The sequence below is a fragment of the Bemisia tabaci genome, chromosome 4 (assembly GCF_918797505.1).
Source record: "Bemisia tabaci chromosome 4, PGI_BMITA_v3".
Classification (NCBI taxonomy): Eukaryota; Metazoa; Arthropoda; class Insecta; order Hemiptera; family Aleyrodidae; genus Bemisia; species Bemisia tabaci.
The window spans coordinates 46,346,445-46,374,415 of NC_092796.1; the positions used below are offsets into that span (position 1 = coordinate 46,346,445).

The 27,971-nt window shown below is 41.2% G+C and overlaps 1 protein-coding gene across 1 annotated transcript in view; it reads right to left on the minus strand.

Moving 5' to 3' along the window:
• LOC109035026 (probable ATP-dependent RNA helicase CG8611) overlaps nucleotides 1–27,971 on the minus strand; it is a 56,661-nt gene that overhangs the window by 11,403 nt on the left and 17,287 nt on the right. Inside the window, exon 10 of the mRNA XM_019048487.2 lies at nucleotides 15,595–15,757. Within this exon, the coding sequence (XP_018904032.2) occupies nucleotides 15,595–15,757 (163 nt within the window). The remainder of the gene's footprint in view (nucleotides 1–15,594; nucleotides 15,758–27,971) is intronic.

Consider the following 27,971-nt stretch of genomic DNA (forward strand, 5'->3'; position numbering starts at 1 on the left):
CTCTTTAAAATTTCTTTCCAAGATTGGAAAGTCTCTGAGGTGAGTTTTAATGGAAATAGATTTATTGTTTTTTCACTTCCAAAGAGCCAATTTCAAGGAAAACTTGGTAAATTTTAAAGGCTCTACCCCAATAAATATTTTTCAGCTTGGCATCGCTGTTTACGTCTTGACAGGTGAAAGTCTGTGAAAATATGTTGAGAGCTAATTTTTAAAAGATAATCCAGGCATCAACATGTTATACATGTATGAAACTTGTTCAACAAAATTTCTTTAATTTCAGCTGCAAGAATAATTTAAGAGACAAGGTAATGAGAAAAGAATCATCTCCTTTTTTTGGTAATTTTTCGACACCATAATCATCATTTTTTCACACATCCAAATGACGCCAGTGCCACAGGGGAAGTGAGCTTAGTTATTTACAAATGAACCAAGGAAGCAAGGGATTTCATTAACGGAGTTTTCCCCTCAGTATGAACCTATCATTTTCCTAACAAACTTCTTATTTGAGGTGCAGGCAAAGTGCGGAACTAATTTTTTTTTTTTTAATTTATTTATTTATTTATTTTTTCCCCAATATTAATAGTGGCCCTGTTTTTCATTGCACAGAGTGAAGAGAAAAAAATCAGGGACAATTTCTTCCATCACCTTGTCTGTCCAAAGCAGTTCAAAGCCATTATCTTGTCCCAAAAAAAGGAAGTTGAACAGTGGAGGGAGAAATTTTTACAAGCTAAAAGGAAAAATGTATACCTAAGGGAGGAATTGTTTGGTTTAAAAAGGGAACTTAAGCAGGTGAAGCTTCAGAGCTCTGAAAAAAGTAACCAAGATCATCAGCAAGATCTAGATGATTTTTTTGACACCCTTCTCCTCCATAATTCTGCTGTTTGATACTGCTATTTTCAACATGACACTTCCGTATTTCAATGAATCATAGTACGCATTAGTAATTCATACTGATTATAACTGACTCATCCACACGAGTGAACTCATGGATGAGGGAAGTTGATTGTTATTATTGTTGTATATTGTAAATTGAAGAATTTGAATAAATTGAATTGAATTGAGGTTCACTTCTGCTTGCTTTTACTGTGCATTTTCATTATTTCTGATTGGCTACTTAAAATATCCTAACATAAGTGTAATTAAGTTGTAAGTCTTAGGGAGATATTGGGAATCTTTAGGGAGCCTATATGCTGCATTTTATTATTCGGCTTATTTCTACATCATCATGTGTGCTTTAGGGTCGAGAGCAAATTCCAATTAATTTTTTCTTTGTTTTTTTTCTTTCCAAATTTTGACTCAACTTTATTTTGTCCTTTCTCATGGGACTTACTGTCCTATATGACCAATACTCCTGCCAAACAGGGTGTCTAAGGTCTAGGAAACTTGGAAAAGTCAAGAACTTCTTAAAAAATTGGAAAAAGGCATGATATCTTTTCAGCAGATATCCAATGAAGAACTACAAAAACGCGATCGGTCCCCCCTCAACATGCGCAGGGACATACTCGCTAGGTCTCTGTGAGTACAAAGACTGAACCGGAAATAGACCTGTTGCGTCATAGGGATGCACATATCAAGGAAATGTCAGTATTAAGTAACCTTAGCGAGGACAGTGAGTATCCTGGAAGGATTAGTCTCTCTATACTTCAAACATTTGAAAAAGTACAAAGTAGCTAGTACGAACCAATCTGTTCTTTCAGAAGTCATTCGAATGGTGGTAACATTCAATCTGTATTTGACGAAACCAAATGAGAAACACAATTAAGTATTAAGTGCAAAAGAAGCCCTTAAAAAAGCAATGGCAAGCCGTTTTTCTGATATTAAATCAAATCGGAAAAAACTGGTTGCGACTTCAATCACCCTCGGTTCAAAAAGAGGGCTAACAAGTGATGCGAAACTAAAGTTTCGTCGCTGAGCAATGATCTAAGTAAAATTAAATCTGCTAATAAGGGCATGCTTAAACAACGGCAGTCGAAAAAGTTCAATCTTGAAAATATCTGTATTTTGAGATTACGCAACATCTGGGTTATTAAAAAATTTAGAAGCATAAATAATACATTCTCCTATGTTAAGCTCCACTAGCTCTAAATTCTTAGCTGAGAATAAAATGTCGTATCCGACTAACAGTTCCACCAAAGGTCCTAGCATCGTTCCTACTAAAATGTGTAAGATCAAAATTCTAGGTGGCAGCCATGCCAAAAAAATTGCTTCTTTAATTCATTATTATGACCCCAATGTATCTGTGGAATTTCGTATTAGACAGTCCAGAGCACCGGCAAAAGTGGTCTTAAAAACCAGTTTTCCAGTTTCTTGTATATGAAAGTCCGCGATCTAATTCCGTAAAATGCAGATCCTGCTAGTTTTTTTATTCGCTACCGGGAGATGAAGAAAACTGTCCATAAAGACTTTTAGAGCCTTAATAAAATATATTCATTAACTGATCGAAAATTCAGGCTACGTGCAGTTTCGCACATATGTTAACTTGTCTAATATCCCTTTATTTCGCCCTCCTGATAGTACGGTAATCCGTAGAACGATTGCTGGCGCTAGCTACGCGTACACGTTAATTGATATAAACAGATGAAATTCAGCGTTTCTAGGCCCCTCAGCTTAGAAATTACACTTACAGATGATATTTATACGTTTTACGGGCGCTGCATGAATTACGCTTACCTACTGTATATTAAGCCGGGTGCTTTTGAAAAAGCTTTTGCGTGACACATTTGTACTCAGGTAACGATAATATCATATTGGAACAGGCTGGCAGCCTCTGAAGTTCTTTCATTGCCGCAATATAGAAGCCACCCTAACCTCGAGTCCAATGCGCAAAAAAGTGTTGCTACAAAAAACATAACATTAAATTGAATTATCAGTTTCAATCGGTCGCAAACAGCGACCTTGGGTGTTCTTCGAATGCGTATAGCTGTGCTCTTTCCTTTTATCTTGGGACATCCATCCATCTACCGAGATGAAAGAATTTATATAGGACTTATTATTTTTAATTCGACGCACGACGCACATTGATGCCTGGTAGACAAAGGCCTTACCACAATCGATGATATCATACACCGATTTAGTAAAATTAAGAGGCTGTGGACTCAGCTGCGTCTAAATTGATTGAGAGACCGTGGTCGCGTACAGGGTGTTACGCGATTTAGAGACCTGACCAACTTAAATTTGGAGACGAGCGAGTCTCCACAACATCTATTTCAGCCGTATGTTTATTGTTTACCTTCTAACAATCGTCGAAATTTCGACGCAAGGGGTCTAAGACTTATTAGTCGTGTGGACTCTCGCTGATTCGAGCATTGAGGATTTTCAAGGATACTCAATTTCGAGACTAGATGTTCTCGTGTAATTTCTGGCTTGAGTTCATGATATTCATAAGTATTTGGTAACATCAAACTCTGTAAATGCAGGACCTGTTGAAGTACTTGTAGGGAATTTTTCAGCCTTGCGGGAATTTTTAGTTTTTCCCTTTATCTCTTCTATGGTTGACCCCTTTTTCCCCCCGTTGGGAGCGCGAGGGCGGCGGTGGTGTGCGTTTCATGTATGTCCGTTTGTGCTATGCAAAGTTCTTGAATAAATCGATCTCGGGGCCGGTGAGACTTATCCTCACTACTAACTGTGCTTTTTTATTTCGTTTGATCTCCAATATCAATAGGACCACGTGATAATGCACTCCAGAAGTTAGACGAAAAGAATCTCTACCGTGAATTGTGCATCTTATATGTTATCGGGGCGCGATAAATGCGGTTCTTCACGAGTGGGCAACAGAAAGATTGTTTTTGGAGGATGGGAACACAGTGAAAAAAGAGAGAAAAACCATGAAATTATGCAATAAAAAAAGCAACAAACATTTAAACGTATAAAATATTGAAACAAACTACATTTGATAGGCGTCGAAGGAGAAGTTCGCAAATTTCTTGGGAATGAATTGACTGAAGGTGGATTTCATGCAAGGTAAGGGTCGTTTTTCAGTCACCAAATTTTATGCCTACAAGCACGGAGAGAAATCCTTGTTTCTACCCTTTAGATTCGTCATAACACCTGATGATGATTTAAGTAGAAGAGTTCGCATTTCTCCCACAACTTCAATACGCGAGAAACAACGTGAAATTGAAATCGAGGAAATACTTGTCAATGTATTTTATTTCATCTTTGCGTAACATTCCATGCATTCTTGCATGACGTTTTCCGGAAAACGTTACACTTCATTCACCTTGCTCCCGCCAATACAAAAATATGGATGCAAATTGCGTTTCTGATGTGACGATGATAAATAGTGCCTTGACGGAATGGTGACTGTCATTGGTGCTGTAAATATACGAGAGCACCAGACCAGAAGCGTTGCTAAAAATTGACTGCGTCTGATAAACTTAAGGATTACTAGCAGCACGATGAAATAACAAGCTGATCGAGAAAATTACATTAATTTACAAAAATAAAGGTTTTCAAAACAGTTCTAGCCATTTATTGATCAAGAACGTGTGATACACGTCGAACAACCGATCCAAAATAGCAAAACGACGGTGTAAGTCGGCAATCACTTAACTCGGTTTGCGACGTCGCAGACTTCCTGTCATACTTTATTTTTTACATGGAAAACTACTCAACGGCAATTCTTTTAAACTGTCATGATTTTTCTTCTCAATGCGAAGAAAATTTTGCAAAAACTTCAAGAAATAATGTCAATTTGTTCTCCTTTAAAAAAATGACGTAGAGGCGGAGATTTTCAGACACCTCAAACGAGTTAGGTGATAGCCGACTTTCACCGTCGAAAAGCATTATTTTCGATTGCAGATTCTTCTTTTCCGCATGTAGAATAAAAAAAGAACCGAAATTTAAAAAAGAGTTGAAAAATGTACAAGCGTTCATACCTCTAAATGAAAATTCAGAGGTGTGATCAGTGGTAATCAGTAGCAATGTCACGAAAAATATCCTTCCAACGGGCCGATTATTAAAATTTAAACCAGCCCTACAAGACATCGAATTGCGATATATTGCATGGTTGAGATTAGGCTTTGTCTTGTCGTGTCGGGCTGACATAGTTCCAATAATCGGGTCGCTGATGAGACTAACATGGACACCATGCTGTCGTCTCGTATATATTTGAAGGAGACGATCGAACCAAGCGACTTCACAATCCTCACGGACCGAAGCAACACCCCGTAGCCACGCGAGGGGAGGCCGGGTGTAGCACGGGGGCGCGGGGAGCAGGGGCCCCTGAAAAGAGAGGAAACCGAGTTTTGAGAAGGACTCGAGTCGCCTATTATGTTAGTTGAGCATTACTTACAAAACGATAACCAATCTCCTAGTTAAATGCCCATAACCAATCTTTAATTGGTGCGGACAATCTTTCCTCATATTATCATTTACCCACTGCGGGCTTTGCTGCCTGTGCCTCGGCGCTCGTTTCCTTCCTGCGCGGCCCGGCATTGTTCCATCGCCTCGCTTTTCACGTAGACAAATCGCTGGCCCGTTTAACCGTTTACCGACGCTAAAAACCTGTTTGTTTCAAATTAATAGCGTCAGCTATGCACCGAGCCTATCCAGAGCCTGACGCTATAACAAATATTCCTCCTTTCCGCGGCCTTCCGAAAAGAGAGCCAGATCCTCCAGTGAACAACGTGCTGATTATTGAAATTGATAGACATAGCGATGGACAAAGATGACATAGGGAGTGAGGAGCGATTCTACTGGTTGAAATGGTTGGTTCTCAGAGACGAAGGGAGAAAATGATGGAATAACTATAGGGTCTCTAGTGGGTTGCCATTAGTTAGTCTATTATCGACCTTCTTTGTCCGTTGCAACCACCCGCTTACACCAATAAGATTCCTTCATATCCTTTTCGTCGTCTTTGTCTATAGCTTCGACTGTCAATTTCAACAATCAGCCCGTAGGAGGAAGGAATTCCAAGATTTTCATTTCCGGGATCTTCTGTATTTCAGTTTCACTTAGCAGGAGTGCGCTGCACGAAGAAAAGAGCTGAAGAGTCACTGCACTGCAAGGAAAACCTCTCCGTAGTTTTGATGAACTGGGCTTGGAAAACTATAGAGGATTCAATTTTTCGAAAATCTTTGACTGAACACGAAAAAAAACCGGTTTGACAGTCATGCCTAGAGAGGTCTGGTCAAAACCCAAGTCAAATGGCATCACAAGGGTTATGAGTGGATAACAGCTCAGCCCAAATTAGTATCAAGCCTAGCGAAGGGGATGATGATGCCTACCCAAAGTCTAGGTAATGCTTTTGAAACGCCCAGCCTTAGAGTCGTTCTATCCGTGTATGATGACAAAAACAATCTTATGGTTATAATTGCATATAAGAGAAACAAAAAACTAGTAAACCCCTCCAATCTAAAGCATCCTTCCGATGTAAGTTAGGAAACGCATCTTTCCATTGTCAGAACTCCGAGAAACCCGTTCACTAATCTCCAAAAATTAATAGGAATCATTTTCGACAGTGAAAGTACAGCTACTACATGACTTCTATGAAGACGGTAGTCTATACTCGCTCAACCACGAAATTTGTATCGTTAATGGAGATGTTGCATGTGTGAGGGATTTGCGATTTGACAATTGATTCTTATGTAAAAGTTCGCGAAAAACACGATGGAACGATGGTGCCACTGGTTTTCTCTGAAATTAACTCACAAGCTCAAAAAAAACTCTCAAGTTGAGGCCAAAATGGAGGGGATATTCCACGCTATCCTGAGAGTCCACCTCTACGTCAAGACAAACTCACCATGCAAAGATAGGGAGCAAATACATTGACAGGGCTGTCACTTTATTTGGGGACTCCAAAACTGAAAATATGGCACCACTGCTAATGTAATTGCTCCCTATCTTTGCATGGAGAGGTTGTCTTGAAGTAGAGGTGGACTTCTATTTTGGCCTCAACTTCAGAGCTTTTTTTGAGCTTGGGAGTTGATTTCAGAGAAAACCAGAGGCACCATCGTGTTTCTCGCGAATTTTTACATAAGAATAAACAGTCAAATCGCAAATTCCTCACACATGCAACATCTCCATTTGCACCGTCAAAAGTTCAAGGAAAGACTTTACAGGTTCATAATAATTTGAAATTTGTAATTAATTATTATGTTAGAGAGAAATGCTTTAAAAATCAAGGGCTAAAAGTTTTTCTTGGCGCCATAATGTACTTGGTCCTTGGACGATAATTCTTCAAGCCGAGCGCCCTACTTTTCATCGGCGGAGCTGCGTGGGAGCTGGCTACAATAGGTTAGGTAACGCCAAGCGTAATGGCGCTATCGGCACGGTTCCGATCCAGAAGGAAAACCCCTGGCATTTTTCTCTTTAAACATGGAAAACGCGACCGCCGAACACCGCTGGGTAGCACTAATTGAAACGACAATTTAAGAGTCCAATGGAGCTTAAACATAGCCTTGTTGATTATTTCATTGCTCCGGCAAACAACTCTCATTTTCGCCGCTGTTTTCGTACACTTTGTTCCTCTGATGCCAATTCGACTGACTTGAAATATTTGCAAAACATTATGTCATGTCATAATAATTCATCATTCATCAAAAAGCGGAACGAAGGAATTGAAGCAATCACAAGCAAATCGCGAAGTGAATAGGAACACTTCCAGGGTAACCTGTAAGTCTGGGTCAAATGCGAATGGTTGTTTAGGCAGCCATAAATTAAACGAAAAAATACTCTGTCCATGTTTATGAACATAAGGGCTTCAGAATAGAGTTTTCAGTGATAATCCCCTCTGAATACTCTGCTAACGGCATTAAAGAGATGAATAATTAGGAGTTTATGAGGTCAAAGGAGTATTCATATTTGACAAAGCAAGACAGCAAAAACACATTATGCCCGTGTAGTGATGTACCATTCGTAACTGAGATTTCATCAGAAAAAATAATTCGACAAAATCATTTCATTGCCTCGGTAGAGCTCACAAGATACCCATTGACTTCGACAGTTTGAATAATGAACACCCCCATAGGCTATGGAGAAGCAAAAGAGTTAGCCGAAAATGCAGAGGTCCACTCGACGAATTAATAGCTTTTTCCGGACAAAAGCTAACATGCATATTCACTGCAAGAGAGTCAGCAGATAGAAACCCTCAGACAGAAACTGCCCATCCAGAAAACACACATATTGGTATGAAAATTTGGTAGGCTTTAATTATGGGCGGGGTCAAAGGAGTATTCATATTTGACGAAGCAAAATAGCAAAAACACATTTTGCCCGTAGTGATGTACCATTCGTATCTGAGGTTTCATAAGAAAAAATGATTCGATTAAATCATTTCATTGCCTTGGTAGGGCTCACCAGATACCCATTGACTTGAATAATGAACACCCCCATAGGCTATGGAGAGGCAAAAGAGTTAGCTGAAAATGTAGAGGTCCACTCGACGAATTAAAGAGCTTTTTCCGGACATATAAAAGCGAACATGCATATTCACTGCAAGTGAGAGAGAGACAGAGACCCTCCGACAGAAACTGCCCATCCAGAAAACAAACAGCTTCAGATATGTTGGTGTGAAAATTTGGTAGGCTTCAATAGTTTAACCTCAACGGCACTGTCGTTGTATTTGCCTTTGGAGACTTACGCACGAAAGGTACGAGTGGCGCCACTCATTTTTTGCTTAGACATCGAAAAAATTTCCGCTTCTTCGGATTTTTAGGGCTGTTAAAGGGGTACTTCGTCATTTAGTTAAAATGTCTCAGTTTTAACTGTAACTGTATAACAATCAAAAGAGCAGAGGGTAAAACAAGATTCGCGACGTCGTAGAGTTCATTCGAGAAGGAACGTGAATAAAGATTACGACTATAAGGATCAAACTAGAAGTATAATAAAGCTGAGACTGGCTAGTCTTTAAGTGCGGTGCGAGCTCATTTAATTTCAGGATTTTCTTACTGAAAGTTTGCGGGTATCAAGGGAAAAAATTTTCTCTTGGATTCAGAGTTTAGACTCTCAAAAAATTTGACAATAATTTTTACTCTTGATTCAATCTGATATTTGCTTGAATAGAGAGCTGAGCCTTTTAATATAAGCGGATTCCTCTTGATTCATGCAAAAATCTGTTTGAATCGAGAGAATGTTTTTGTTAAATTGTTTTAGGATTCTGGCCTCTGCATATAAGAGACTTTTTATACAGCGCTTCTTTACACTTGATGATCAACTGAAATATGTCAAGTCTAATAGTCATATGTTCACAGAATGGCGATCAAAGAGCAAGAGTAAACTTTGGTGCTAGTTATGTTCTTCAGTTTACTACACTAACGAAGCTATATACTTCATAGGCGCACTATATGATTGATGTGTCTAGCATACATCCAAGTTTTTTTCCGCCCTAAAAAAAAGGGAGGGGAAAAATTCGGTAAAGTGCCTTGTTGACACATGTCAAACTACCACGCTCACAGTGAATTACCGTAAAAATTGCGGACGGTAGGTTTAAGTTTATGACTTGAACCTTGGGTCTATTTTAGTACGTATACATACATAGATTTATCAATATTGAAAATAGGATCTTTATACCTACTATTGATGAAGATCTCAGACATACTTTAAGTACCAAAAAATAAAAATGAATGAACAAAAAGTGAATGAATGAGTGAACTATACCAGAATTTAGGACACATGAATATATTTGTCTCGGAGAGCAGAGAATATAAGATGTTGCATGTTTACATCTAATCAACTTTCATAATATTTTTCATTTAAACTTTGTCCGAATTGATACCACCGTGTTATTGAAAGATAGAACGGATTATAATTTTCCGGCGAGAAATCACTGAGACACTGCGCTTCAACGCGCCTTTATGATTTGAGATTTTTGAGGATAATTTTATTCTACGTGAAGGGCATTTTATAAGTATAAACGTGTGCAGGCATGTACAGATCAACATTTACTTGCCTTCTTTGTGCACGCGAAATGCACTGAGAAAACATACGTATAATTGGTGTGATCAATTCCAGAGACTTTTGACCGAGTCATTCCTCACCCCGTGAGACTTGATTTCAAAATGATAACGTTGATTCATTTTTGTGGGGGGGGGGGGGGGGGGGGGCCCTCAACGCCCATTCAAGATACTTGAATTCATCACGAAATGAAAATAAGAGTGCAGGCCTGACAAATTCTCAGGTGCGATATTAAAAATGTTTGTACCATGGAAACGTACAAATTGGATTTTGTAAGGAGAACCAAGATTTTCGCTGGCGATGCGTGCATTCGCATTCTGTATAATACACTTTTGATGATCATTTTACGTCGATGAAACATTGCCTCAACTTTCACAAGAAACAGCAAAACATACGGATGGATTAATTGCTCCTGCCTCGCAGAAAATGTATAATATAACTTACAGCCAAGATAGCTATAAAGTCGCGTTAAACCTGACCTCGGTAAAAAGCAATATATTATAACTCGCTTTCCTCCATGGGCGAGTTTAACACAGAAAGTTAGGTTACGAGCACAATCAGAAAATGTGATGAAAATTGTAGTAGAATCAAACAAATCTATTTACATTGATGCATATACGAAGGATGGACTGATGGTCTTCTCAAGAGATTCGATGACTATCATACGCAATGGTGAAAGAATTCTAATTGGGATCCATCAACCATTTCAGCTGGCAATGCTTAGTATTACAATTAATCGAAACTGACAGGACAGTTCGGCGGAAGAAAACTAACAATTAGCTTTAAAACGAGGAGTTACAGAGAGCTAGTAAGTGTAACTAGACGAATGACTATTACACATCAATAAAAATAACGATAGAGGCTTGGCAACGCTATCGAAGAATTTCCCGGCGTAATACCAATTATCCTCTGGCGGTAAATACTTACATCTTTCGTAACTTTCAACCTTTGCTTATTTTACTGCCATTGACTGGAGGAGAGCAACTCATTGCTCAATTCAGTCGCGGTTGCACGTCATTAAAACATTCCGACTAGGCGAGATCTCTCATAATATTCGCGCCAACTGAAATTGGACGCTCTCGGCTAGCGAGAATGCATAGAATTATCCGGTCGATTCTGCGCGATATTGCTCGTTTATCTATAAAATTCGCTAGAAGGTCCTAGGATACCATGCAAATCATGCAATGATATGAAATGAATAAAGCTTAATGATAAAATCACATTATAAGAGTGATCAGTCCTGAAAAATACATTCTGCTCCCAGATAGACAACTTAACTAGACGTTAAGTAAAATTCAAGTTACAGTGCGTGATAACTGATGAGGGAAAATTTTCAGTTGGTCAGGGTACAAAACGATGTAAAATTTTTATTACATCACTAGAAATTTGTGTTTCTAAATAAAATGTACTCGAAAAACATTTAACATAATGTACACATGTACAGTTAACCAGGTGTCCTCTCAAAGTCAATTATGAAAATGAAAAGCCTCGTACACAAGTTTATCACATAGTGAGTAGGTATAGGCAAACAAGAAAATATAAGACAGCGGAAGGTAACGCGCTACATCAAATCGCAAAGCGCGTTTGATGAGGGCGAAATTTTGCGTTTCGAGGGGAACTTCAGAGAAGCCACGCGAAAACTGATAGAAAACTATGATCAAAAGTTCGTTTTCGTACTCATACCGATCAAATCGGCTGTGAGGACAGAGTGCTCGTTAATAGAAGTTCGAGTTTCCAAGGGGAGAAGGACACGGAATTATTTCTGGGAAATTTTGATGAAGTGACCCACAGTTACACTGCACAGTATTGCGAGAGTGCTGATGGAACTTTGCTACCAGCTACCACCTCTTCTGTTTGCAAGAGGTTAACGGCATTTTTGGCCCTCGCGTCATTGAAAAGGTCAATCGATTACAGGAGGAGATCGGGAACGTGTCCATCACTTGTTTAAAATCCAGGATATTAACAAAGGCTCATGTAAAACTATTCAGCGAGAACATTATCCCCCAAAAAGTAATAAACATAGAGTTTCCCCTTCTGTTAGATTCGTGGATAGGACGAACTGAAACATCATCGTTATTCCACGATTATTTTACTAATGAAGATGGCGTGAAAAAAAGTGCCGTCGAAATAATTCCACCGAACTGTACCAAATATTGCCAGCCAAAATTTTCTACTAATGTTAAGTCAGTAAAACCATACGAGTTTTTGTACTGACAAAGTAACTCAGTCGGAAGTACAAATGGAGTAAGACAATTGTATGTACTTAAAAACCAAAGATATTGAGGGGGGGCAAAAAATATTAACATTTAACAATTTCACTGAAGCTTTGTCGGCATTTTCAGTGATGCGATGAAATCCGTAACAGCGACAGTTGTCAACACGAAAGTGATTGAATCGATGATGAGAAAAAAAACGCCTTCAAACCACGGAAATGCAAAACTTCATGCATGTCGAGGATACGAATTGGATGAGTTGAATTAAGACTGAATCTAGGTGCATAAAATTCATCATTGGCGTTCACCAAATAAAGTAATTCATGTTATTCTCAACAATTTAGTAGTTATTTTTTTCTCTCTCTTTTTAGCGGAACATATTCCCAGCAGCGATATATTGAAATTTTTCCAAACAACCTCAATTCAGACAAAACCGCCCCCTCTGCCACCTCAAGATGAACGACAGCCGCAGCAGGGACCGCCGCAGCAAGGACCATCACAGCAATACTACTATTATACACCATACTGGTATCAGCCACCAACAAACCAAAGGGCCCAATCCCAGGTAATGCGGATTACTTCAGACAATTTTCCTTATCATTCATGCATGTGTCCAAGATCCTTGATTTATCAGAGAAGTTCTCGTTGAAAAGTTTAAAAAAAGATCATTCAAGGAAACTTGACAGCTATGTTTAATTTAATTCACTTTTAGACATTGCCACTATTAATTTTTCTTCATTTTTCCTGCTGATTGTTCGTGACGTACAACAATCAGACTGGAAGTGTAACAAGGGCTCGTAAAAGATCATTTAAAATATTTCGAGTAGTTAGGAATGACTCAGTCACATTGCCTAAACCCAAGTAGCACAGTGCAACGAAAATATCTAAATTAAATTGCAATATTTTTACATCATTCAGTCGATTTATGCCGATTTTAAACAATCAAGAAAATGAGCACCTTATGTCAGAGAGATAGGCAATATGCAATGCAATGAGAAATTGAAACTTATTTCAATTTTATTGCGATAAGTTTCAATAAATGGGGCCCCTTCAAATAAGAGGTAGGCAACATGCACAACACTCAGTGGTATTGCAATATTTTTTAGTAAGTAACTGTTACCTATTGCGACCTGGCCCTTGTGAGTTTCGAACTTTGCTGATTGAATGAGCACTCATTGACAGTTTAATGGTTGATGTACGAAATATGTGCCATTGAAGTTGAACGATAGAGTGTAGTAATTGTTGACTTAAAGAGTCCGCCCGCAAAACATGCACATTGTTATTTCTCCGTAATTTCAAAGAATTTCATGCGTCAATTTTAACATAAAAAGTTCTGACACTTCATGAGAAGAAAAATTGTTAACCAAACAAATAGAAGAAGGAAATGATAGGAATATTTTTTAGGAACAAAATTGAGATAATTACGAAAAATACACAGTAACTGAAAAACACGATGTTAACAGTGAATGCACTTACCGTTACTCTACCGCTCAAATAAATGTCGGATACACGATACCCTATATGAATTTTTACCCATTTCCCAAAATGCGCAAACATTTGGCACACTTTTCCGGTTATTTTCCCCTATTTTTTTGGCCTTATAGCAAAATTTCGTCATGGAGGACGAAGCTGTTGTGAGGATGAGAGATGTTCTCTGCTGTGCAATGTGTGATGTGTGAGAGATGTTCTCTGTGTGCTGCTGTGTGATGTGTGTGTGTTTCTTCTTCGAGCTATTTACAGTTATTTCTGTATTATCTCGCAGGTACATTTATTTTTTTCTTTTCAGATGGATCTCGATGCATCATTCAGCGGAGCAACTTATGCAACGTTAACATCCTTTCGAAAATTTGGACACCCTTTATGGCAAGATTTTCTTAAAAAAAAAAACTCCGTCCATCATTTAGGATACCATCACGGGATCACTTAGATAACAAATTCTTAAACAAAGAATATGAAAACTTTCAGCCGACATGGAAAAGGAGTTGAAAAAAGATAATATTCTAACCATAAGTCTGGATGGTTGCAGTAATTGTAAAAGAGACTCAAGAGTTAATATTCTACTATTCACCCCCGCACCTATATTTTTATCGTCTGTTGACTGAAGAAAGAGTCGTCATTTTCTTAGCCCACAGTATTATCGATGAGAAAGGAGCTGAAAAGTTTATTGGTTTCATTACCGACAACGCCTCTAATATACAGGCAGCAGGGCGACTTGTTGACGAAGCTGTTGTAAGAATGAGAGGTGTTCTCTGTTGTGCAGTAAAGAACACACAAAAGAGGTTATCGTATTGATGAATGACGCTAGAAACGGGATTAAGCGACCGCGTAGTTATCATGCAATGGATAATAATTACCAACGGCTGAATTTGCTTGAGTAAGGAAGTGGATGCCTTCGTTGTCCGGTTCGAGCACCGATCCAAAAAATGAAAAAGAAAAAACTGATCCTGGTATTGTTGTAAAGCCAATAACCGCGAGGACTACGAATGAAAGAGCCTCCTTCCTCCACATCAGGCATTTGAGGCGCCTCATGAGGTTATGCTGTACAGCATCGACTCGTAGCTTCAGCATCAATGCCGTATGCCCAGGTAGCGGCCGTTCGGGCATACGGCTCCGAGCCTGATGCGCTCAGCCTGCCGGCCGCCGGCTTCGGGCATTGAAGCCCGATGCTGGAGAACCGACCGAGCCAGCCTCAAGCGCTGATGCTGAGGTTTGATGCTGGCTCAGGGACCAACATGGGCCTCAGCCTCTGAGGCCGGACCGTCGGCTTGCGGCCCGATACGGCCTCAATTTTCGGACCCGCCACCCAGCTTAATTACCGACGGGGCTGTCCCAGAAGACCGCGACCCTCGGACTCGGCGATGAATTCGCGGAACACCCCTTTGTTTACGTTTCCCATTGGCGCGGTGGCCCACGCCGGGGCGCTGGCGTCCGACGCGTCTGCTAATTGAAGCCGCCTCAATTTTGATGCTGGACTCAGCATCGAAACTGATGCAGCATCAGAAAAGGAGCCGGGAGTCGGCTTCACCAGGTGAAGCCGCCTCAACGGCATATGCGCTCCCCCGGCGCACTGATCGAAGCGGCATGAAAGTCCGCGCCGGGCCTCCGCCTCGCGCGCCGATGCGGCTCCGTTTATGATGCTCCCTCAAACCTCAGCTCTAAATCCCTGCTCCACATATTGAAAAGAAGACTCGCTCGCATATTGAAAGGGGCATGCTCACTTTTAATGCAGTATACCAAGATCGGAAATGGGCTGAATTTGCTTGAGTAAGGAAGTGGATGCCTTCGTTGTCCGGTTCAAGCGCCGTTCCAAAAAATGAAAAAGAAAAAACTGATCCTGGTATTGTTGTAAAGCCAATAACCGCGAGGACTACGAATGAAAGAGCCTCCCAGATGGAGACTACAAGTTCATTCTTCGTCACCAAGAATTTTTGACGAAGGTATACGATCGTGAAAACAAATTACCGGCAAAATAGACCGATGCTCTTACCCAGATTTCTTGGCGAAGACCTTCCCGTGTCGGCTGATATTTGATGGCGGGTCTCGTAGAGCAAAACTCTTGGCCATGTGACCCAAATGAATCTCCTTGAATGGGAAGATCGACCGGACTTCCTTAGGGTAGGTTGAATAGAACCTAATCCATGATATGTAGGCTGAAACAGATAGACGGAAAAATTTTTAGAGAAGACCAGGTGTAGAAGACTTGTTTTGAAGGCATCTCATTGTCAGTAAAGGGAGCAGTTTCCAGAAAGAATTGAGTAATTTGGACTTAAAAATGACCGATAGTCCCCTTGTAAAAATACCATTGGCAGAGAGGAATGTTTAGACCTTGAATGAAGTTACGTTGTTTACCTGAGAGACGACTAAGTGTGCTTCAAGGAATGAACTTTGACAATTTTTTTATTTTCGAGAGGACCCTCAAGGAAAATATTAGTATTATTTTGCAAGGATTTTCAGTGGAGTTGAGCCTAACGTTTACACAGGGTTGTAATATGCGTAAGAATATATTCAAAGTGGATCTTAGAAAAAGCCAATCTAAAAGGGAGGGCCCTCGAAAATCCCCTTCAGTATTGCTAAAACCCGGACCCTTTCATGAAAGTGGGCACTAGGGCACCTGCCAAACATTTCTCTGGTAACGTCTGAAAATGTTGGCAAGAATAATGGACTGATTTATTGGCTACGTTGTAGTTCAAGTACGAGTATCTTGTCTCTAATTCGCGCTCTTCACGCCACGGTTGTAAAATGCGTCTAAGTGTTTGTCGCAATCCAAATTTCTCGTATTCAACGCATCTTAATTGATTCATGACCAATTAAGGACCAAATTGTGAAGAATTGACGCAAATCCACTCACACGGAATTTGTACACGAGGTTAGTTTTTGTTTTGGTTGGAACCACTGAGTTCGTGATTATATCGAATGGCCTTCTCACTAAATCAGTCTATCGCTCCAGCGGGCTGATTATTGACATTCATAGACAAAGAAGACATACTAACTTCATAGGGTATCTCGTGGGTTGCCGCTAGTTAGTCTATAACCTACCTCCTTTATCCACTGCAACCACCGGCTTCCACCAATAGGATCGCCCCATATCCCTTTTGTCATGTTTGACTATGGCTTTGTCACTTTCAATGGAGATGTTGCATGGGTGAAGCATTTGCGATTTGACTATTGCTTCATATGTAAAAGTTCGCGAGAAACACGATGAAACGATGATTCCACTGGTTTTCTCTGAAATCAACTCCCAAGCTTAAAAAAAGCTCTCAAGTTGAGGCCAAAATGGGGGGGGGGGATATCCCACCCTACCCTGTGAGTCCACCTCTACACCAAGACATACCGACGGAGAAACTACCAAACCACGTATCTCGGTTTGCGACGTCGCAGACTTCCTGTCATACTTTATTTTTTAAATGAAAAACTGCTTAACGTCTAGTCTTGAAAATTTCTGTGATTTTTCCTCTTTCTGCGGAGAAAATTCTGAGAAAATTTCAAAGAATGATATTGATTTGGTCGACTTCAAAAAAATAAAATGCGAGCGTAGATTTTTAAACACCGCAAACGAGATACGTGGTTTGGTAGTTTCACCGTCGATACTCTCCTTGCAAAGATAGGGAGCAAATACATTGACAGGGTTGCCGTGATTTCAGTTTTGGAGTCCCCAAATAAAGTGGCAGCCCTGTCAATGTATCTGCTCCCTACCGTTGCATGATGAGTTCGTCTTGATGTAGACGTGGACTCTCAGGATAGCGCGGGCTATCCCCTCCATTTGGGCCTCAACTTGAGAGCTTTTTCTAAGCTTGGGGGTTGATTTCAGAGAAAACCAGTGGCACCATCGTGTTTCTCGCGATCTTTCACATAAGAATCAATGATCAAATCGCAAATTCCTCACACATGCAACACCTCCATCATGAGCCCGCTGCCACATCACTAATGGCGGCCATTTTTCTGGATCCTACGGATCTCGGGTTCTCTCTGTGAGTGTAGCGAGGACTCTATCATAATGGCAGAAGCTAGTTGGCGGGAGGCCCCGCCCGGGTGGGACGACACTCCTCCGGAGCCCCACGCGGGGGACGGGGCTGCGCGGCAGTGGTGGCACCGGGCCCGCCGCGCCGCGCCGCGCACACGACACGTCCCGCGCACGTGGGCTTTGTCCGGCGCGTAATCTTACGTCTGTGCCTCTTTACCGCGGCTTCCATCCTCCGCCCCGGCCCGGCTCCCGGGAAATCAGTTCATTATTTCATTTTCCACAGCCTCGGCCTCGTACTTGGCTTCATTGTTACCGCGACGACCTGCCGCATGCCGCGCGCTCCCGGCTAATTGATCGCCTCCTCCGAGGCTCTGTTGCCTCTCACTGGAAAGAAAAACACTTTGGATATAGAGTCCAGACTCTTGAAAACATTGACAAGAAAAAGGACTCTTGATTCAATCAGATTTTTGCTTAGATCAAAAGGAAATCCGCTAAAATTAAGAGGCTTGGTTCTTGATTTATGCAAAAATCCGATTGAATCAAGAGTATTTTTTCTTGTCGATGTTTTTAAGAGTCTGGACTCTAGATCCAATGTGTTTTTTTTCCAGTGCTCGTCTCCCAAAAAATAAGAAAATCAAAATAGGAAAATGGATCATTCAGAGGAGAAACATTAATTGAAAACCAAGCGAAGAAGATATGAGAAAATCTTACAACTTCCCCGGCATTTTTCATTATTTTTCAAGGCATTATATGTCATTGGTTTCCCTACGCAGATATGTGCTTTAATGGGAGAGCCAGAGATGTTAGTTCCTTCTTGCAAAATGTAATCCAATTAACAAATTCGGAAGACATATTCACCAGGGGCCACCACTGGCCATGGGGGCGGGGAGGCGATCGCCTCCTAATAATTTACCGCGGAGGTCCCGAAGGGGCCCCCGCGGCGAATTTGTTTCGAGTCATTGTTTTTTTTCCCTGTAGTGAAGTAATTTTCCTATCCTTTTCAGCCACTAAAAGACCCCAAATCCTTGAAATTTTGTCTCTAAGAGACATGAAAGGTCGCCTAAAGCTTATGTGATGAAGGGGCTCCCGAAGAATCCTGAGAATGGGTTATTTTGAAGTTCAAGTACTGTAGAATTTAACTCCAATAATGCTTAAAATTGCGTTTAAAAAGTGTGAATTTTTCAAAATTTTCCGAGGGAGGGCCCCCCGAGCGACGGGAGTGGCCCCCACATTTAGGTCGCCTCCTAACTTTTCGACTACCAGTCCGCCCCTGATATTCACACCTCCACAGGAAGTTCTGGGAACCAAAGGAGTAAAAAAAAAAAAAAAAAATCTTATTTCTTCTCCGGCATTTTTCAGTTACTTTCCAAGGCGAAAACGAAAGACAAAATGTAGAATTTCTGCTCTTCAACTGATGGAGATCAGTGCTCCCAATCCATGTCCGTCAAAAGTTCCAGGCTTCGGAACTTCTTCATTCCGACTTCTCCTACTCCAAGGTCCGGGATTCTAGTTAGAATTTTCCAAAATTTCCGGAAAATGTATGGAAAAAAAACACCTTGGATCTAGCGTCCAGACTCTAAAAAACATCGACAAGAAAAAATACTCTTGATTCAATCGGATTTTTTTTTAAATCAAGAACCAAGCCTCTTAATTTGAGCGGATCTCCTTTCGATTTAAGCTTAAATTCACTGATTGAATCAAGAGTATTTTTTCTTGTCAATGTTTTCAAGAGTCTGGACTCTCAATCCAATGTGTTTTTTTCCAGTGTGCTTTCCTGTTGAGACAAACCCGGAATCCTTTGGGAATGTCGGAAGGCGCCTTGCATCCTGCAACGAGATGTCAACAGTGGAGACGCCACGTTCGATCCTCTTGCTCCGCGAGCAATTATGACGGTCGAGATTTTCCCGACGGCGAGACGCGACGCGCACGGGGGCTCAACAATGAACTCTGATCGTTTGGCTTTGACAGCGACCTGGTCTTCCCTTTATAACAGCTCCCATTTAGCCATCAAAGAGGACGGATCGTCGGCTGAATTGGTTGGAATCCTTTAAGCGACCGTTGCGTTTTTGACACCGGCCCAGAAGCGGCCACTTATGGAAGCGGGACTCACGCTGCGCGTGCGCGTGCCAAAAAGAATGCCTTCCTCCGGTCGCCGTCTAGCATTTCAAGTTCGAACCGTCAATATTCCGCCATCGGGATTTCACACGGAATTTTCCGGCTCAGGCTTCAGGTAATTACAAAAAGAATTTCGGTTGATTTATCAACTACCCTCTATGGGGATATTTCAGATAATAACGAAGTAAGCTTGAAAATAGCTGAGAAACTTATTTTTAATGGTAATATTGACACGAACAGCTTTTAAGTGGAAGGCTTGCTAAAATGCAAGGGCACAAAAAAATGTCACCCAGTGTGGTAAAAAAGTACGAAGAGGAGTTGCCTGCAATGCCAAGGACGGACTGGAAAAATTAAGAAAAATCACACACATAATATAATCTGTGGCTCTGGCTCAGCTCACTTTTTTTTCTTTCTTCCGGTGGTGCACTGGAAAAAAAAAACACATTGGATCTGGAGTCCAGACTCTATAAAGCATCCACAAGAAAAAGTGCTCTTGATTCAATCAGAATCTAGCTTAAATCAAGAACCAAGCCTCTTAATTTATTTCCTTTCGATTCAAGCAAAAATCCGATTGAATCGAGAGTATTTTTTCTTGTCAATGTTTTCAAGAGTCTGGACTCTAGATCATACGTGTTTTTTTTTTTCCAGTGTGCTACATTTAATTCAAGCGCAATATCGCAGTTTTCACATTGAAATTTCACGCAATAACCGATCCGCGAGACAAAATATATGGACGCTAACTCTAAAAAGAGTTACACATGTATAAATTGTTAAATAGCGCGTGTTTTTCAGAGATGTGTTTTTTTGGGCTATTTGTCCGGAGGCACATTTACTGTGCTTATATGATCCGCGGGTGAGTAATCCAGTAACACAACCGTGTATTCCCTGAGGAATGTGTTCGGGGTGTGCGGGGAGCTAGAATGTTACACTTTCGTTTACCCGCCTACGGATAATGTTGTACCTTTGTTCCTGCGGACGAATAAAAACACCGGTGTACAGATATTTTAGAAAGTGCATGCTACTGCGCATTAATTTAAGCACGACAATGCACGAATGATGGAATCCTTGTTCCTCTAAATAGATGCAGTTGAGGGCACATAAAATCGGGGGGGGGGGGGGGGGGGTCTCAAGAAATCATTTCCGACTTTACCGTTGAAATAATTGCTGCCTGCGTGAAGTTTCGAAAGTTCCATAAAAATATTTCAACGTTGTCCTCAACCTCGTCAAATCAATCCGTCCCGCTCCTCAACACTGATGAAGGGACTGTCTCTCTGGCCTCTTCCGGCGCGCTTCCCTACACGCTCGCCGATTTCGGTCCGGAACAATATTCCACCCCCAGCGGAAAGAGAGGAAATTTCGGGATTGCGCCACTTATTTTACCGGAAACGGAGAGAAGGACCTTACGATGGTTCGCCTCGGCGGGAACAAGTTACGAAAGGGTGCTTCCCCGTGACCCGTGCGGACGTAATGAACAACCTCTTACCATGTTCATTCATACAGCAGAGGAGGCCGCGGCCCAAAGTGGCCGAATTATAACAGATTAGGCCTCACCCTCGCTAATGATTGATCAACCCTTCTTCCGATGCGTGGTCAGAGGAGGGTGGCGGGGGGAGGGGTGCTTTCGGTTTGATGGGGGCAGCCTCGATATTAAGAGGCTGTTTCTTCCTGGTAATTTATTTGCCCCGCGATGTGTTGATGGATGAGCTTGTTTTAAAAGGTGTCGGGCCAAGGTAAATTCAACCGTGCACCGTTAGGCTGCCGAGCTAACTGCTGTGCAAGCGTTATAATACTGCCGTACTAAGGAAAAACGCCGTATAAACCTTTAGGCGTTGCCAAATTTCCTTCGCTAAAAAACGAATTTGCTAGTAAATTTATGAATATTTTCCTTTCAATTTTTCAGATAATTTTAAAGGCAATCACGACTAAAGTTCGTGAGAGTTTCAAGGGAAAATATTCATAATGTTCCTCAAAAATAAACACTTTATCGAAGGAAATGTGGCAACTCTCGAATGTTCGTACGGCGTTTTTCCTTAGCACGGCAGAATAACAATACTACACAGGGTGTGTTGCGCGTCTCTCTCATTCCTCATGATAGTTGTCATCAGTGAAAAAAAAATTTGGTGATTGTGTACTGACGAGTAATATGAAAAATTTTTGGGGATCATCAAAAGAACTCATGAATGGCTATCGAACGATACCACCTATCTGCAGACTGACGAGTTTGTAGAACGAAGAGAAGGCTTCGCTCTTTTTGAAATTTTCATGTTAGATTTGCAATTTTTTCATACATTACGGCGGCATTGCAGCACTCTCCCATAGAATTGGGGGAAAAACTAAAATCAGCTTGCGTATTTTATATTGCAGAATGCGGCAAAGTTGCTAACTCATTTCTGCCGAAATTGTCAGTCATTGTTCGTTATCCCTCGTCATGTATCCTTCAGAGTTGAGCACTGCCTTTCCAAATTTGAGGAGACGGATATTGGATGCAAAAAACCGAACAAATAATAAAAAGGAATTTCAAGCAAGGTAATAACTGTTTAAAGTAGACACATTTATTTAATGAGTTGCCACAAATCAAGAATACGGGTCATTTTGTGGCCTTTTGTCAGTCCAAAGGTTCTGAATTCACATAAGCTATATCAAGACATGTCGGAAGAAAACAATTCATATTATTGTCCACTCCTTCAATTTAGATCGCGCAATTTTGCTATACTATGTCTAATTGATATATACTCCCCAATTTTTCTTGCGCAAACAAAGATAATAAAAAAAAAACCAAAAATTAGTTGCTGCATCTCTTTGAACCAGTTTAAGTTGGACGCATTTCTGCCAAATGGAACTATGTGTATCATGACGTGAGCCCTGGTATGCATATATTCTTATGGGTCTTAGGGGTCATGTCTTAAGGCACATAGTTCCGTTCGGCAGAACTACGTCCAGTTCTAGGAATGAAACTTACAATTTGAATGATCTTGAAAATTTCCTTGGGGATGTAAGTTTTGTTTTACGCGTCTTGACAGAATTAACGTGTAAAATCATTCCCTCTTTAATAACACAGCAAAAACGTCCAGTTATTAATTTTTTCACAGATTCTGCTTAGCTTGTAACCACAAGCATTTATTCATACTGGGTCGATTCGGTCTTTTTCCGTGCGCAATCCAAAAAGTTTCATCGGATCGTTCCCCGTTGACGTCTGAGTCGGGCAATTCTAGGTCTCGACTATTGCGGTTTCTATAACGTTTTTCGCTACTGTCACTCGCGTCAGTGCCACCTCATCCCTTCACCTGCGAGGCATCGACAATAACTGCGCATTCAGAGCGATTGGAAGTGTCTCGAGCTGAAAGCACTCGTTCCTCGGACGATCGAATTGATGTCAGATTATCTGTTCGATTATTGCGTTTGAGTTCCGATGTATCACGTATTGAGCACGATTGGTTGCCAGCCAAGCACCAAAAATCTGCGCAGTTCGGGAATTGACTCCAAAATCTGTACAGATCGGATGGAAATCGCTGTAGTATGAACGGTGGTGAAGAATGCCATTCGCCGTGGTGTGCCATTTCTATTTTAGAGGGAGGCGTTTTAGAGTTTACTCAACTTCAAATAATTTGTCATTTTTATAAGGAGAGAGAGTGAGAGAAAACTCCTAAATCGCAGTTTTATTTTAGGGCTTATGATTTCCCAGCAGCATTTCATATTTTTCTTTCACTTTTTGTTCATTCTCTCTGAAATGTCTGCAGCCCGAGATAATGATAACAGTGGAAAAAACAAGGAGGGAAAACAGGAAACAAAGCTAAAAATACGCAATCAATAAAACCCGAGACATTTCGACTCAAAACTGAGTCATTTTTAGTCGGAAACAATACAAATTTAAAAGAAAAAACGATAAAAAATCTAAGCCCTACATGGTCGTGGCTCTCAACTTAGACTCAGCCCTCAGACTTCAGACTCTTAAAAACATCGACAAGAAAAAATACTCTTTGATTCAATCAGAATCTAGCTAAAATCAAGAACCAAGCCTCTTAATTTAAGCGGATTTCCTTTTGATTTAAGCAAAAATCCGATTGAATCAAGAGTACTTTTTCTTGTTAGTGTTTTCAAGAGTCTGGACTGTAGCTCCTATGTGTTTTTTTTTCCAGTGATTAGTGTCATCCGTCTGTTCGGGCGTTGTCTGGCAACCGCGGGCTCACCTTTCCAATTTTCCGATGACTCGGAGTCAATTTTGTGTGTTTAGAAGGGAGCGGATGCTCGCGACCCACGTGGCATTTTATTTCTCCTCGTTCGTGCCTTTTCGTGTCAAGCCGTCCGTGTCTGGAACGTTCACGGACGTGCCTCGGAGCCACGCGCGCTCTCGTCTCCGCGCACGCGTAAAGGTGTCAACCTCCTCCTCTCGACCGAAACTCGTTACGGCCGGACCCCAAACCCGTGAATCTTCCTAGCGTAAAAGATACTTCGTGGAAACTTCTTTTTCACAGATTATGTATCGAAAAAGTGGCCCGGCGTGACTCGGGAGTCTCGGATTTCGGGACCTGGAAAATGCTGAGAAGTGGCGCTAGCTCTCTCATTTACACTGCATGCGACTATATGTACTCTATGATTTCTTACGGACACTGGAAAAAAAAAAAAAAAAAAAAAAAAAAAAAAAAAAAAAAAAAAAACCACACACATTGGATCTAAAGTCCAGACTTTTGAAAACATTGACAAGAAAAAATACTCTTGATTCAATCAGATTTAAGCTTCGATCAAAAGGAAATCCGCTCAAATTAAGAGGCTTGGTTCTTGATTTAAGCAAAAATCTGATTGAATCAACAGTATTTTTTCTTGTCGATGTTTTTAAGAGTCTGGACTCTAGATTCAATGTGTTTTTTTTTTTTTCCAGTGAAGGTTGTGAATTTAGGAGAGTATCTCAGACTTTCCCGATACGCTCATCGTTATTTTTTTAGCCATTTTCTGCGAGGGACAACTCTTCCTTTTGCTCTGACTGAGTTTTGCAACAGGCTCATCGCCAAAGTGACGTCCTAGGTGACAGCGTCCTCCGTACATACGAAACGGTCCAGCGGGCTGATTGTTGAAATTGACAGACAAATCGATAGACAAAGAAGACACAGGGAGTATGGAGCGATCCTATTGGTTGAAAAAAGAAGTTCCTAGACTGAGGGTAAAAAATGAGGGACTAACTATAGGGTAGCTGACTATCTTTTCCGCAAAAAGTACACTTGTGGTAAATTTCAGATTATCGTCGCCGCATAAAATCATTTTCGCACAAATATGTGGCAACGTCGAGAAAAATATACGGCATATTTAAGAGGGTTCAGATATCTGTATTTCTTCACATAATTTTTGAAGCAAAGACCACATGGGAAAGTATGTGTTTTGAGTTTTTGAGGGTAAAAATAAAGTTATGACATGGATGTAGAACCCATTTTTGAACACATGAAGTGCATAAGTTTGTTTAAAATGATCAGGAGAATAGGGCAGCATGGTTTCCCTGCTCAGCTGCTGTGCGATGTTGCCGGATGTTTGAGATCCGATTCGTGCGAAAATGATTTTAAGCGGCAACGATAATCGAGAAAATTACCACAAGTGTACTTTGTGCTGAAAAGATATTCTGCCAATAGAGTCTCTCGTTGGTTGCCGTTAGTTATTCTATTACCTACCTCTTTTGTCCATTGCAACCACCCGCTTCCACCAATAGGATCCTTTCTTATCTCTCTCGTCTCCTATATCTATAGTTATGCTTATAAATTTCAATAATCGGCCCGCAGGTACCGTTAGTTAGTCCATTACCTACGTCTTTTGTCTATTTCAACCACCCGCTTCCACCAATAGGATCCTTTCTTATCTCTCTCGTCTCCTATATCTATAGTTTTGCTTATAAATTTCAATAATCGGCCCGCAGGTACCGTTAGTTAGTCCATTACCTACGTCTTTTGTCCATTTCAACCACCCGCTTCCACCAATAGGATCCTTTCTTATCTCTCTCGTCTCCTATATCTATAGTTTTGCTTATAAATTTCAATAATCGGCCCGCAGGTACCGTTAGTTAGTCCATTACCTACGTCTTTTGTCTATTTCAACCACCCGCTTCCACCAATAGGATCCTTTCTTATTTCTCTCGTCTCCTATATCTATAGTTTTGCTTATAAATTTCAATAATCGGCCCGCAGGTACCGTTAGTTAGTCCATTACCTATACGTCTTTTGTCTATTTCAACCACCCGCTTCCACCAATAGGATCCTTTCTTATCTCTCTCGTCTCCTATATCTATAGTTTTGCTTATAAATTTCAATAATCGGCCCGCAGGTACCGTTAGTTAGTCCATTACCTACGTCTTTTGTCTATTTCAACCACCCGCTTCCACCAATAGGATCCTTTCTTATTTCTCTCGTCTCCTATATCTATAGTTTTGCTTATAAATTTCAATAATCGGCCCGCAGGTACCGTTAGTTAGTCCATTACCTATACGTCTTTTGTCTATTTCAACCACCCGCTTCCACCAATAGGATCCTTTCTTATCTCTCTCGTCTCCTATATCTATAGTTTTGCTTATAATTTTCAATAATCGGCCCGCAGGTACCGTTAGTTAGTCCATTACCTATACGTCTTTTGTCTATTTCAACCACCCGCTTCCACCAATAGGATCCTTTCTTATCTCTCTCGTCTCCTATATCTATAGTTTTGCTTATAAATTTCAATAATCGGCCCGCAGGTACCGTTAGTTAGTCCATTACCTACGTCTTTTGTCTATTTCAACCACCCGCTTCCACCAATAGGATCCTTTCTTATTTCTCTCGTCTCCTATATCTATAGTTTTGCTTATAAATTTCAATAATCGGCCCGCAGGTACCGTTAGTTAGTCCATTACCTATACGTCTTTTGTCTATTTCAACCACCCGCTTCCACCAATAGGATCCTTTCTTATCTCTCTCGTCTCCTATATCTATAGTTTTGCTTATAATTTTCAATAATCGGCCCGCAGGTACCGTTAGTTAGTCCATTACCTACGTCTTTTGTCTATTTCAACCACCCGCTTCCACCAATAGGACCCTTTCTTATCTCTCTCGTCTCCTATATCTATAGTTTTGCTTGTAAATTTCAATAATCGGCTCGCAGGTACCGTTAGTTAGTCCATTACCTACGTCTTTTGTCTATTTCAACCACCCGCTTCCACCAGTAGGATCCTTTCTTATCCCTCTCGTCTCCTATATCTATAGTTTTGTCTATCAATTTCAATAATCGGCCCGCAGGTACGAACAGACCACGGACGGAGGAAAAGCCATCCGGCGAGGAAAACGAGTGCACGGGGAGGGGGAGGGTGTTGCCACTCCGAGGATGGCGGGCTCAAAAGCAAGAGGTCGAAGCGGGGCTGGCAAGGGGCAAGGCGCAAGGCGCAAGGCGGACGCCGGGCTGTGGCGAAGGAGTCGGCCCGGACTCGGAAAGAAAAGGCGAGCGCGACCCTGACACTTGATCAATAGAGTTATCCACTTAGCCGCGGAAAAATAAAAAATTAGCCGGAATAAAAGAAAGAAAAAAAGGAGATCGCGGCAATAAATAAACAGTTCGCGGAGGAGGAGCACACTTTCCTCGCGGCGCACGGTGGGACACCCCGGCCGGAACCGAACAAAGCGGATCAAGTGTAGAGGAAGCGCGAATAAAATGCGAGAAAATATTCACTAAAGACTCAGAAAGGGAATTGTTTACTTAAAATATTTCCATGTTTAAAAACAACGAAATTTGTCAATTCTCTCGAGAAATTTCCGCCATTTGGATCATCGACAAAATGGTTCGCATCAAAATTCTTTCAGGCCCACTACCACACCACGCAGAAGTGAGTCGGGTCCAAGAGGGTTGGGTATTGGTACATTCAAACTCAGTGAGTTTTCCAGTTTTCCAGACCGCCGGTAACACTGAAATCCTCTATTCTGAAAACGCCATGGTCCCAACTTTTGAGTCATTCTGCATTTTCCTCCAGAATTTTCCAAGTTTTACCTGCACTGAAAAAAAAACTCCGGCCGTGGAAGCCGTACTTACGAGCTATATAGATATACCGTCCACGTTCCGCGCTCAGAGGCCGAAAGTTCCGGGTGTAGCTTCCGGAGCAATTAAAGCTACAGCTCCAGCACCCGGAAGTTTCGGCCTCTGAGTCCGGAACGGACAGTATGTCTGTTAAGCCCACACATTTTTTTCAGTGTTGGTTTTCTTGGGTTTCCACATGTTCTCCGAGGTTGAGATCAACCCAAACTGTCTCAACTCTACGAACATTTAGCGTTAGTTCGTGTTTCGGGCGTTGC